This window comes from Mastomys coucha, unplaced genomic scaffold, assembly GCF_008632895.1.
Source record: "Mastomys coucha isolate ucsf_1 unplaced genomic scaffold, UCSF_Mcou_1 pScaffold20, whole genome shotgun sequence".
NCBI lineage: Eukaryota > Metazoa > Chordata > Mammalia > Rodentia > Muridae > Mastomys > Mastomys coucha.
Window position 1 is genome coordinate 128,308,811 of NW_022196903.1, and position 14,701 is coordinate 128,323,511.

At 40.8% G+C, this 14,701-nt stretch overlaps 1 protein-coding gene across 1 annotated transcript in view; it reads right to left on the minus strand.

The window, feature by feature from the left end:
* Window positions 1-14,701, minus strand: part of Lrp6 (LDL receptor related protein 6) — a 128,520-nt gene that overhangs the window by 17,373 nt on the left and 96,446 nt on the right. Inside the window, exons 13-17 of the mRNA XM_031383631.1 lie at window positions 12,788-12,990; window positions 10,207-10,418; window positions 8,814-9,004; window positions 6,243-6,452; window positions 4,589-4,714 (exon numbers count right to left, since the gene is read on the minus strand). Of these exons, the coding sequence (XP_031239491.1) occupies window positions 4,589-4,714; window positions 6,243-6,452; window positions 8,814-9,004; window positions 10,207-10,418; window positions 12,788-12,990 (942 nt within the window). The remainder of the gene's footprint in view (window positions 1-4,588; window positions 4,715-6,242; window positions 6,453-8,813; window positions 9,005-10,206; window positions 10,419-12,787; window positions 12,991-14,701) is intronic.

Here is a 14,701-nt window from a genome sequence, read left to right on the forward strand (position 1 = left end):
GTCCGAGCTGGTCTCAGACTTGTAAACCTGCCAGTCTGAGATTCTCTCTGGGAATTATAAGCATACGTATCCACAGTCAGCAATGCTCCCACTCTCCTTCCCTTTATTTCAAGCTCTATGGCTTAGGTTTTCTGTGCACATGAAGTCTCTGAAGGCAGCACCCTAGCATTCAATAGCAGTGCTCTCACAGAAGAGGACATTCAGACTTTTAGCCCCACAGAGGAGCTCTGCCTCTTCTTCAAGCAACATTATGAAACCATGCTGTGTGGCGTGTGTGTGTGTGTGTTTGTGTGTGTGTGTCTAGATCCTCTGGTGAAATGAATTTCTGAGATTCAGTACTACAGTCAAGAGGATACCAGAAGTGCTTACATGTTCTCAAATTGTATGTACCAACTTGACCTTTGAGTTCCTGTAACCTAAGCAGAATACATTGCTACTGCTATTGAGAGATGTATTATATCTTTAAGAAGTCAGAAAGAGCTCCTGTACAAAGCTCAAGTCCAAGTGGATCAAGGACCTCCACATAAAACCAGATACACTGAAACTAACAGAAGAGAAAGTAGGGAAGAGCCTTAAACACATGGGCACAGGGGGAAATTTCCTGAACAGGACACCAATAGCTTATGCTCTAAGATCAAGAATCAACAAATGGGCCAGGCAGTGGTGGCGCACACCTTTAATCCCAGCACTTGGGAGGCAGAGGCAGGCGGATTTCTGAGTTCGAGGCCAGCCTGGTCTACAGAGTAAGTTCCAGGACAGCCAGGACTACACAGAGAAACCCTGTCTCAAAAAACCAAAAAAAAAAAAAGATTCGACAAATGGGACCTCTTAAAACTGCAAAGCTTCTATAAGGCAAAGGACACTGTCAATAGGACGAAAGGGCAGACAAAAGATTGGGAAAAAGATTTTTTTACCAATTCTACATCCAATAGTGGGATAATATCCAATATATACAAAAAACTCAAGAAGTTAGACTCCAGAGAATCAAATAGCCCTATTAAAAAATGGGGTACAGAACTAAACAAAGAATTCTCAACTGATGAATACCGAATGGCTGAGAAGCACCTAAAGAAATGTTCAACATCCTTAGTCATCAGGAAATGCAAATCAAAACAACCCTGAGATTCCACCTCATACCAGTCAGAATGGCTAGGATCAAAAACTCAGGTGACAGCAGATGCTGGCAAAGTTGTGGAGAAAGAGGAACACTCCTTCATTGCTGGTGAGATTGCAAGCTGGTACAACCACTCTGGAAATCAGTTTGGCAGCTCCTCAGAAAATTGGACATAGTACTACCAGAGGACACAGCTATACCACTCCTGGGCATATACCCAAAAGATCCTCCAACATGTAATAAGGACATATGCTCCACTATGTTCATAGCAGCCTTATTTATAACAGCCAGAAGCTGAAAAGAACCCAGATGTCCCTCAACAGAGGAATGGATACAGAAAATGTGGTACATTTACACAATGGAGTACTACTCAGCTATTAAAAACAATGACTTTATGAAATTCTTGGGCAAATAAATGGAATTAGAAAATATCACCTTGAGCGAGGTTACCCAATCACAAAAGAACACATATGGTATACAGTTATTGATAAGTGGATATTAGCCCAAAAGCTCCAAATACCTAAGATACAATTCACAGACCACATGAAGCTCAAGAAGAAGGAAACCAAAGTGTGGATGCTTTGGTCCTTCTTAGAAGGGGGAACAAAATACTCAAGGGAGCAAATATGGAGATAAAGTATAGAGCAGAGACTGAAGGAAAGGCCATCCAGAGACTGCCACATCCAGGGATCCATCCCATATACAGACACAAACTCAGACACTATTGCTGATGCCAAGAAGTGCTTGCTGACAGGAGCCTGATATAGTTGTCTCCTGAGAGGCTCTGCCAGAGCCTGACAAATACAGAAGGCAGATACTCGCAACCAACCATTGGACTGAGCACTGGGACCCCAATGGAGGAGTTAGAGAAAGGTCTGAAGGAGCTGAAGGGGTTTGCAACTCCATAGGAAGAACAACAATATCAACCAACCAGACCCCCCAGAGCTCCCAGGGACTAAAACACCAACCTAAGAGTACACATGAAGGACCCATGGCTTCAGCTGCATGTGTAGCATAGGATAGCTTTGTTGGACATCAATGGGAGGAGAAGCTGTTGGTCCTGAGAAGGCTTGATGCCCCAGTGTAGGGGAATGCCAGGGCAGGAAGGCAAGAGTGGGTGGGTGGGTGGGTGAGTACCCTCATAGAAGCAGGTGAAGGGAGGATGGGATAAGGGGTTACCGGAAGGGAAACCAGGAAAGGGGATAACATTTGAAATGTAAATAAATAAAATATCCAATTTTAAAAAGCCAAAGAAAAAATTTACTTGTAATCCAGTTTTATCACTACTTTTTATAGTCTAAATATATATATTTTAAAAATATATGTCTTTACATAACTGTCATCACAGAAGAAAACACTTTCAATGCTCAGAATGGAACACAAGGCCTCAGGTGTGCAGGCAAGCACCGTGCTGTTCAGTTGTGCTCCTGACAACATCACTATGACAAGGCCATGCCAGGTACAGTGGCAGATACTGCCCCAGACGCTAATTAGGGCTGAATTAGGAGAATCTCAAGAATCATTTGAGGTCTGCAGGAGACTAGAGTGGACAACACAGTGAGACTCTATTTGAAAAATCCCCAAAGATTCCAACACCTAACGGCTCCACAATCTGGTGACACATGGCCTTAAAATGAGAAACACTTAAAATCCAAACAAAGAGCCTGCAGTGAGTCTCAGTACTACAAAGAAACAAACATAAAAACAAAAAGTTACAAAGAGCCTGCGGTGAGTCTCAGTACTACAAAGAAACAAGCAAACAAACAAACAAACAAAAATAACTTTCTTCTGTTTAAGCCAAATACATTTTTATGTCAGCTTCATAATCACAATATTTATTAAGCACATAACTTGGGCTGGAGAGAAAAAACTCAGTGGTAGAGCAGTGCCTAATATTCATAGCGCTGCTATGTTTAGTCTCAGTATTTAAAAAAATTATATATCTGAACTCAGTTGTTGTATTTAACTATTTTTCAAATAATAAAAACTAGATTCACCAGGTGGTGGTGGCACACACCTTTAATCCCAGCACTTGGGAGACAGAGGCAGGTGGATTTCTGAGTTTGAGGCCAGCCTGGTCTACAGAGTAAGTTCCAGGACAGCCAGGGCTACACAGAGAAACCCTGTCTTGAAAAAAAAAAAGAAAAAAGAAAAGCTAGATTCATTTTAAATCACTGCCTGTGCAAATAACAGCATGCCACAATTATTTCCCTTCAATTAAAATTAACTGTAAAATTATCTCCAGTGAGAAGACTTCTTATTTAAGGATATGAACGTTATTATAATGCTTAATATTGCCACACTATGGTATAACAAAAGAATAACCAATTTGTTACCCATCAGTACTGATAACAAACTCAACTAAATCACTACACCTTGGGGAGATGACACAGTAGGTGCAAGTATGAGGACCTGTGATCAGATCCTGAGAACCCACATGGGCTAGACATGGCAATGCCCATCTGTGTCCCCAGCTTACAGCCCGCCTGCCTGGAGGCAGTGATAAAGAGAAGCACCTGACCCCAGACACCTGTGCTCACTCATGAGAACATGCATGTGAGCGTGCATCCCTACACACATGCAGACATAAAACCCACACCTGTGCTCACTCATGAGAACATGCATGTGAGCGTGCATCCCTACACACATGCAGACATAAAACCCACACAGGTTTTACACTTTTCTTTCATTGTTGGGTTTTATTTTTGTCTTTCTCTTTTTTAAAAAACAACAGGAGAAAACACCACCACCACCAACAACAACAACAACAACAGCAGCAGCAGAATCCTAATGGATTTGAACAACAACAAAAAAATTCTCTTTACCGGACACACTCCAAACAATGACATAATCCAGAATTCAATGGGTAAAAACCAGAGTGAATTCATTTTACTACTACTCCCTAGGCGATGGGGAAGCTACTATATTATCAGGAAATATAATTCATAGGTTGAAAATACAATAAGACATATATAATAAGCCAGGCAGTGGTGGCACACGCCTTTAATCCCAACACTTGGGAGGCAGAGGCAGGCGATTTCTGAGTTCAAGGCCATCCTGGTCTACAGAGTGAGTTCCTGGACAGCAGCAGAGAAACCCTGTCTCGAAAAACCGAAAAGAAAAAAAAAAGAAAAAAGAAAAAAAGACATATATAATAATAAAATATTATTTGACTTTGAAAAAGGGATCTCCTATCATGAGCTTGCTACAAAGAAATGAGCCCCGAGAATACATGTTAAATGAAGTAAGAATGTAAATCATCACACTTTTGTGTGGAATGTGTAAAACCCAAACATACAGACAGAGAGTTTGTTAAAATTGTGGTCACTGGAGGCTGGAGCAGGGAACGCCTGGGGAGCAGGTGGGGGGAAGACAAGCCTGGGAGACAAACAAATAGAACACACACACCCAATTAAGTCAGGAGAAATAGCAGCTTTACTGACTAGCAATAGATGAAAGAGTTTACATCGTTACCTCCACAGGACAGCTCGTCCTGAAGCAGAACTAAGTGCATGGGGCAGGAGCATCTTGTAGTACCATCTCCTTTTACAAGGCAAATATGTGAACAGCCACCATTATCCTGGGCACAAGGGTGCTGTCCTGGAAAAGTGTGATTATCACAATCAATGATTTATGAACCACCAATAATACCAAATATTAAAAAAAGTTTACTTCTACATAGTATAATTCCATGCTCGATTCCTATATGACCTATAACACAATATCTATACATGACCATAGCAAGGAGGTGAGTGAGATGGGAGTCCGCTATGTGCAAGCTAGTATTAAATTCTTAGGTTGAGTGACCCTCCTATCTCACTCAGCCTTCAAAACTACCCAGATTACAGGCATTTTAAACTATTGTAGGCAAGAACTGGGAAAAATTGCTCCATTTAAGAGTGCTGGCCATGAGTGATGCCCTGGGTTCAATCCCCAGGATCACATAAACAACAACAAACCTAAACAAGATAATGAATAAAAAAATTAACTATGATATGTTAATTTTGTAATTAAGATATTAATTACAAATATGGGCATGATGAAGCACACCTGTATTCCAGTACTAGGAAGCAGAGGCAAAAAGCTCACCATAAGTAAAGGCAGAACTGGTTACACAGCAAGTTCTAGGCCAGCCAGGACCATACAATGAGACATGGTTTCAAAACCACCAAATAAATAAAACATGATTTATAGAACTAGAAAAGTTGCTAGGGAGACAGCTGGCACTTATGTAGTTTTATTTCTAAAACTGAGAATTCTCTTCTAAACATTTTAACTCAGAACTTCTACTTTCCTAAAGGATAAAATTATTTCATTTTAAAGGGTATATTTTAATAAAGAACTTGTAGAAAATTAAAGTTAGTAAAAGAAAGAACTTTATAGTCACATGGAACTGAGACAGACAAAGCTGCTTGCTTGTTCAATTGCCAAAGGTAGCATGAGGTATTAGAAAGGCCTGATTTCCTCTTACTGGGAGAAGTTAAAAAGTCAAGCCATTCAGCAACTCTTCAATGTCTATTTTACAACTTGTATTTAAAAGTCACTGCTCTGAGTTTTCTATTTAGCTTGTGTTACAAACAATCTGATCTTTGCTATTACAGTATCAGAATCATTATGCAAAACAGCCATCACTTATGGTCTGTTTTCTATCATAATATGGATGCTACATCAATCTGTGTTGATATTGAGATGGTCAACTATCTACAAAGGAGTAGACTGCCCAAAATAGATACTACTTATTGTATTTGAGTATGTATCAACAGAGGTGGCTCTCAGTCGTTCAAGTATACAATGCTATTCGTTTATCTACTTAAGACCAAAGATCAAACCCAGGCCTTGAGGATGCAAAGCCAGTGCTTTACCACTGAGCTACATCCCAGGGCTTAGTTTTACTGAGACTGTCTAACTCGCAATCTTCCTGCCTTCGCCCCGAGACTAGGATTACAGGACTATACTTCTTTACCTAGCTTCACGATAATTTTGATAAACCCAAATCACACTCTATTTAACACTTCAACAAAGTGTTTTTCTAAATATAAAAACAAAGAAGAAAAATGTTAAGACCTTGAAACCATGTCTTGCTTCTTTACAGCACAGCATGCCCCTTGGCACTATCCACTTCACTTACTATATTCCTGAAGGTTCAGCTCCTTTACTGCATGGATGTCACTCAGCTGAGCAATTCGAGCCTGGACCTTTGTTCTTCCTTCTCGACCAGTCATGTCAATTTTTTCAATCATCTGCTGCTGTTTATCAATCCAATAGAGCCAGTTTTCAAACACTGTCAGGCCCACAGGCTGTAATATATTAGAGTCTTCTAGCACTATCCTGTTGGCACCTTGAAAAGGAAGATATTTAACAGCAATGATTTGTGTGCCTAAATCCCACTTTCAGCAGTTATCCCATGAACACCAGGTAGATCCTAGACGTAAGAGATATCCAAGCTCTTCACCACAAGACTTAAATGTAGCAGAAAATGGTGCAAAACCGGACATATGCAACTAGGAGTTAATCCCAATATATGGAAAATTTTCTAGTTATGAAATGTAACAAAGAACTTGGGACAGCAGGTTTCAATTTATTTTTAGCAGAATCTATTTTGAATTAAATTTTACGAAAGACTGACACAATAAAGCAGATCAAAACAATGCTTGTCTAGATGAAACAGTGGTGGTAAACACTTGCTAAAACATTTGAGACGTCTATGAAAAACAATTCTACTGCCACTCAGCCTGGCTTCTCAAAACACACACAGTCCATCTAATTCACAGATAATGGAGTAATCCTATGATATCCTGGACTCAACATCTAAGAACAGGGATATAAATGATTCTGTAAGCTGTGGTAATGCTACAGCAGAGAAGCCATTTGTGGTACCTCTGGAGTTTGGTATCCTCCATGCTGTTAGAGGATCTCAGATTATATCCTCTTAGGAAAAGGGAGGACCGTGTGTGTGTGTGTGTGTGTGTGTGTGTGTGTGTGTGTGAGAGAGAGAGAGAGAGAGAGAGAGAGAGAGAGAGAGAGAGAGAGAGAGAGAGAGAGAGAGAGAGAGAGAGAGAGAGAGAGAGAGAGATATTGATTGAGGATTGAATCCAAGGCCTTGCTGATGTTAGGTAAGCGCTCTAGCACTGAAGTATACTTCTCCAGCAAAGAATCATGTATGATAAAGTTTTATCTCGTGATCTGGAGAGAGAAACTAGTGGTGAAGAGCACTGGCTGCTCTTCTAGACCACCCAGATCTGATTCCCAGCACCCACACGGCATCTGTTACTCCAGTCCCAGGGAATCCTCCACAGGTACAGAAGTGGTGCACAGACATGCATTCAAGCAAAACAGTTATTTTTATTTTAAACTTATGTCTCAAAATAGTGGAGAAGACAGAATGTGAAGCTTCTTGTCTTATAAGCAAAAGTAGGCTCATCAATGTGCAAAGTATAAGACAACTACAGAAGAAAACTCCCTTCAACAGACCTAAGATTGATCTCAACAGGCAAATTCTTCATCATATATATATATATATATATATATATATATATATATATATATATATATAACTTAACAGTAAATTCATATTCTAAATCCACAAAAAATTCTAGAAACTGAAAGTGGAAATGGCAGATGGGTACAGTGGTAAGAACCTACAAACACAGCTGCTTAGGAGGGACAGGCAGGCAGGACACCTCAAGTTTGCAGCCCATGTGGGCAACCCAGTTAGACATCTGAGGGTTGGAGGGAGAGCTATGAATTATAAAAAACAGGGAAATCAATACAACAGAAATTTTGTTCAGTTTCAATAAATAAGGTGAAAAACTTTGTTACTGTGATAAACATTTTGTTTGTTTTGGGCTGGTTGGTTGGTTTGTTGGTTTGACTGATTTTGTCTGTGTGTGTCTGTGTGTGCACATGTGTGTGCTTTTTTCAAGACAGGGTTTCTCTGTGTAGCCTTGGCTGTCTCGGAACCTGCTCTGCCACATCTCCTGGCTGTGGAGTATATTTTAAGCTACTAGACTGGTTAAAACCTCCAGTAACTGCCAGCTGCTGGATAGACAACTCTCACAGAATGTTCATGGGGTCTTCAGACCACCATGAACTGTGGAGAGAGCTTGAAGTGTGGGTACAATAAACCTTAACATACTTTTGCCACGCTGACAAAAATAAACAGCATATTTCAATTTTATTTTCCTGGTCACTAACAAGGTCATCATGAATTATATAGAAGAGGTAACTAAGATTACAAATACAGTACCACTGAAGTAAAAGGTAATAGTGTAAGAATGTAAAAGTGATGCCTTTGTGAAGAGTGAGTACCAACTTGAGGCAAGGTAGGAGCATAGCCAGCTCTTCATTGGTTGAGAATACTCTCAAGACTTAACAAGAGACAAGAGTCACACTTCAGAACATCTGCATATGTAAAATTGTTTGTAAAGGTTTACACATGCAAACTTTCAGAGAAGATAAAAATGTAAAAGTCAAGGAGAAGAATTAGGAAAGAGAATATACATAATTTTCAGATCTATTAAACTAATGAGTAATTAGGGCACAAAGGAAGTAATCAAAGATCTCCTCCACTAACAAGATGCTGCATACATCTAATGATAAAACTATAATCATGTACAAAATAACACGAGAAGAACACAAATTCACAGTACTGAAATCAGTTTAAAACACAAATTAAAATACAGAGACACTTTTGGGGTACCTGAAAGATCACTGCTTTCAATTCGCCGGAGATCTGAATCAGCCCAGAAGAGCTTGCCCAGCTTGCTATCAAGAGCCAAAGCAATTGGTTTACTCAAGCCACTGAAAAAGAGGACCTCCCGTTCTGTACCATCCAATGCAGCCCGTTCAATTTTAGGAGATCTTTCCTGAAGATTGGTAAAATACATATACCTAAAGATAACAGGAAAAAATAAAAAATTACTGAAGAATCAGAGAAGCTGAGACTATTCTTGGTAAGATAAATGCAGGAAGTACAGCTGACTGGCAGAACTACTGCCTGACGTGCAAGGCCTTGGGTTTCAGCCCCCAAAACACAGACACAAATTTAAAAAGACAAATGGAAGGAAAATACTTTTAAATCTATTTTAAAATGTTTAGCATATGGAAACAAAAACAATTATATACATTATAACTGAGTAAACCTAATATTTCACTGTATGTTTATATTTTATAGTTAGGTTAAGTATTTCTATCCCCTCAAGGATGTACGTTTTACAGTGAACATGCTCAGTTCTTTCTGGAGTGTTCTGGGGTGTGCACTGTGCAGACAGCCACTCTGAGCAGGAGCCTCCCAGGCAACAGTGTACTGGAGCTTACCACTGCCAAGCACACGGAGAGGAACTACCACTTAACCTTTCTCCAGGCCCTCCTGCCCTGCCCTATTTTTAAAAAAGGTCAAGATAGGTATTACTTTTAATAATTGTAACAAAGGGTACCAAGAAGTTTTCAGAAAATTAAATTTTATAGATTAAAAGAAAAGAAAAAAAAAATCAATGGCCAGAGAGATCTAGGTTCAAAATTCATCTTTTTAATAACTAAAAATGAGACATACAAATCATTTATAGGTTCCATCCCTTTTCTGTAACTCTAGGTATGATCTGTTTCCCTGCTAACATCCTGGGCATCTATTCAGATGCAACTTAGCATTGAATTTATCAAATGCAAAGCTCTATTAAATGAAAGAAGACAGATCAGTCATTTACAATGGAGCTAAAGGTCTAGTAATAACTATGTAACTGAAAAAATAGTTAGGTAAAGGAAAACTGGAAAGAAATGCGCGTGACTAAAGAGACACAGAGTGAGCATGGGAATCCAGAGTGGGAGAATCCCATCTGCCTGGGTGTGGAGGAGGTCAAGGGAAGCTACACAGAAGATGTGAAATGGTTCTGGAGATGTGGGTGGGATTTAGAAGTAAACCAATGGAAGAACTCTGGGCATCACAATCAGAGAAAACAGGGAGAAGATGCAGGCCAAGGGACAGGGACAGGGAACACTGAGTGGAATTGTTTGCTGGCGTAAGGAGCACTGAAAGAGAAACAGAAGGCTAAGGAGGCACCAGAAGCAAAGCCTCAGGCTGTGGCTTTGGAACCTACCCTTTCTCAGGGTTCACCACAATGGCTCGAGGTCTGTCTTGCTCGCCTTTTAGAACCACTCCAACTGATCGTCCATCTAATCTTGTCACATCAATGACATTGGTAGCTTCACAGGTCCAGTAGATGTAACGGCTATAAATATCAATGCTGAGATCATAGGGCTGTATTTCAAGGTTCTGATTTGGAACTGAGCTTAAAACTACAGTAAAACCCTAAAGAAAAGAAAGAAACACATAAGTCAGACTCCACACCAGACAATCACAAGGCAATAAACACAATTCTTAATTTGTGTGATCATACATCAGAAGGGTATCTGGCCATTGGAGACATTTTTTTAAAAAGGGGTTTTTATGAGTGATGCACTTGCTTATCAAAAGCATTTCAGAGCTACTTTAACCTGGAACAGAAGAGGGTAATGGGGACAACACAGAGAGGTTCAAGAATCTGACAATGTTCAATTCTCTCAAGAATCAGAGAGGAGAACAGCTCTCTCCCAGAACAATAAACAACCATCACTCCAATCATAACCCAGAAATACATCTACAGCAGGGGTCCCCAACCAAGGGTGATCTGCAGCACGGATGCCACAGATGTGGGAGCAGGGGTCCCCAACCAAGGGTGATCTGCAGCACGGATGCCACAGATGTGGGAGCAGTGGTCCCCAACCAAGGGTGATCTGCAGCACAGATGCCACAGATGTGGGAGCAGTGGTCCCCAACCAAGGGTGATCTGCAGCACGGATGCCACAGATGTGGGAGCAGTGGTCCCCAACTAAGGGTGATCTGCAGCACGGATGCCACAGATGTGGGAATATTCACAGGTGTTTTGATATCAAGATGTGGGAATCCTACTGGCAACTACTGGGTGAAGACCAGGAATGCTGCTACACATTCTGCAGTCTGTGGAAACGCGCCCTAGGCCTCCTCCACACCCTCACATACAGACGCGCTGGTCTGCAGCTGTGACTTTCCACATTTTAGCTTGCTTCCTACATGCTGGGACTACTGGCCTATATGGAGAAATAGGAATTTTTTTTTTTTAAGATTTATTTATTTATTTCATGTATGTGAGTATACTGATGTTGTCTTCAGAGACACCAGAAGGTGGCATCAGATGCCCATTATAGATGGTTGTGAGCCACCATGTGGGAACTGAACTCAGGACCTCTGGGAGAGCAGTCAATGCTCTTAAGCACTAAGCCATCTCTCCAGCCCAATAGCAATTATTATTTTGTTTTGTTTTGTTTTGTTTTATTTTTTGTTTTTCGAGACAGGGTTTCTCTGTGTAGCCCTGGCTGTCCTGGAACTCACTCTGTAGACCAGGCTGGCCTTGAACTCAGAAATTCACCTTCCTCTGCCTCCCAAGTGCTGGGACTAAAGGCGTGCGCCACCACTGCCTGGAAATACAATGTTCTCATCTCTTTTTGTTTGTTTGTTTGTTTTTCAAGACAGGGTTTCTCTGTATAGCCTGGCTGTCCTGGCACTCACTTTGTAGACCAGGCTGGCCTCAAACTCAGAAATCTGCCTGCCTCTGCCTCCCAAGTGCTGGGATTAAAGGCGTGCGTCACCACCGCCCAGCCCAGCAATTATTATTATATTACTATTGTAACATAATTTTTTCTTACAAAGCCAACCCAAAGCAGATTTGTCTATATATATTCTGTCGAAATAAATTTTATTCCATTTACTAGGATTCTGAGTTAATACCACCTTTCAAAAAGATACCTAATTGACTTGCCATGTCTTTGGCTGTATAATTTCTATCTACCAGCTACTGGCCACCAGCACTGGCCTGGAGTGTAAGGTGTGAGCACATTGCTAAGTGACCCTCAGCGCCCTACCGGACGCCCTCCTTGTTCTTCACCGTAAAGGAAGACACAGCAAAATTGAGTAATCTCATTCCCTATATTTAACCCATCCAAAATGTAACTTCTGTGCTGTAAAGGAGACAGCCGCCGGCTACAGAATCTGCAGCTTACCCTGACTGAGCCCAGAAAGGAAGGAAGTATAACTAGTACTGAAATCCATGACTCGTGCATATGCACAAGTGAGACTGATAATACCATTATTCTCTCTGCAGTCCCCAAATAGTTACCAAAAAATACTGGGTCAAAATGTTGGTGTTTTTAATTTTTACTAAGATTCTGTTTCTTACTCAATGAGTCTTCTAAGTAAAAGGTAACCAGTGATGTAATTATTACCTCTACAATTGCATTATGTTCAATCAAAAAAGTTCCTAAGATTTCTAATGAGTGACAGAGCTGGGATCAGAACTGAAACCTACTTGATTTCAAGACTTGCACTTCTGCACACACCAGGATAATGGAAAGATGGCATGAATAGATGTAACCAGTGGTCAAAGTCACTAGTGACCTCTTCTCCCTAATAAAATGTCCAGTCCAATGCCATCATCAAATAATCATGTTTCTATGGTACAGTTAACTTGAGAAGTTAAAAAAATAAATTAAAAAAAAAAAGTATGAGCCCTGGACTTCCATTTCCCCAGTAAACAAATGAGGCAGCGTGGATGGTAGTTGGAGCAATTCTAATCAGCAGTGAATTCTGGTTTAAGCCTGAGTTACCTGGCCACCATCTTCGTGTGCCTTCCGTATCACGTTTTGTCGAGAGTCGATCCAGTAGAGCTGCTTGTCCAAAGGGTCATAGTCAATGGCCCGGACGTTCCGAAGGCTGTGGATAGGAAGGATGATGTCAGGACTCTGCTGCTCATCAATCACCATGCGGTTGATGGCGCTCTTCTGACTGAAGAGCAGGAAGGTGGTAGGAGCTTTAAAAAGAAAAGAGCAAATCTAAACCACAGTGAGGGACTGGAGTCTCCACCACCCCAAGGTTTGCTGAGGCTGTTACATGTACCTCCAATAGAAAGGACACATTAAAGCTAGGGAAGAACCCTCTGACATGCCTCCAAAGTAAGAATAACCAGCACTCTGGTTATCAAGCCACCTGCGACTGTTCCTGTCCTTTGTCCCTTTGTCCTGCGTCTTCTCCCTGCTCTGATTGTGCTGCCCAGAGTTCTTCCATTGGTTTACTTCTAAATCCCACCCACATCCAGGCCCATGTCACTGCCACATCATCTTCATACCTTCCCTTGAGCTCCTCCACGCCCAGGCAGCGATTCCCATGCTCACTCTGTGTCTCTTTAGTCACACATTCCTTTCAGTTTACCTTTACCTAACTATTTTTCAGTTACATAGTTATTTTTTTAACTTATTTTTTTACTGGATATTTTCTTTATTTACATTTCAAATGTTATCTCTGTTCCTGGTTTTACCCCCTCCTGGAAAACCTCTATCCTATCCTCCCTACCCCTGATTTTATGAGGGTGTTCACCCACCCACTCCCACCTCCCACCTTTGATTCCCCTACACTGGGGCATCTATTGATCCTTCATAGGACCAAGGACTTCTCCTTCCATTGATGCCTGACAAGGCCATCCTCTGCTACATATGCAGCTGGAGCCACAGTTACATAGTTATTAGTAGACCTTAGGCTCCATTATAAATGGCTGATCTGTCGTCTTTCTTTTAATAGAGCTTTGCATTTGATAAACAGTTCAATGCTCAGTTGCATCTGAATAGATGCCCGGGATGTTAGCAGGGAAAGAGATCTAGAGTTACAGAGAAGGGATGGAACCTATAAAAGATTTGTATGTCTCATTTTTAATTATTAAAAAGGTTAATTAGAGGAATAATTTACAAGTTTGTACCTAGATCTCTGTCCATTGACATTTTCCCCCTCTAAGACTTATTTATTTTATATATTTGAGTATAATGTTGCTGACTTCAGACACACCAGAAGAGGGCATTGGATCCCATTATAGATGGCTGTGAGTCACCATGTAGTTACTAGGAATTGAACTCAGGACTTCTGGAAGAGCAGTCAGTTCTCTTAACTACTGAGCCATCTCTCCAGCCCCTTGGCCATTGGTTTTCAATCAACTAGCCTGTTTTTCTTTCTTGCAAAAATACCAGAGATCTTATTTTTATATAACCATTTAATAATGACATAAAAGTTTATGGATTTTATTTGCTTCACAGGGAGAAGAAGGAAAAAAGTGATCAAAAAATTAATAATAGATCCACAGTTGGAACATAGCTCAGTGAGAGAAGACTTGCCTAGCCTGCATGAGGCCCTAGGTTCAAGTCCCTAAAGACACTTTAACACTTACCATCTATAATCTTCAAAGCAAGTACTAAGGTCAGATGTAGTGGCTCAAGCCTCTAATCCTAGTACTCTAAAAACTAAGGCAGAAGAGTCACTGCAAATATAAGGCTTGGATAGTGTGAAGCTGTCTAAAACCAAGAACCCCCACCCCAAACAAAACAAAACAAAAATAGAGGCTGGAAAAAAAAATGGCTTAGTGGTTAAGAGTGCCTGCTGCTCTTATAGGATGTGAGTTTAATTGCCAACACTCACATGGCAGATCACAAGTGTCTTTAATCCCAAGCTAAGGAGACCTAACATTCCTTTGTAGCCTC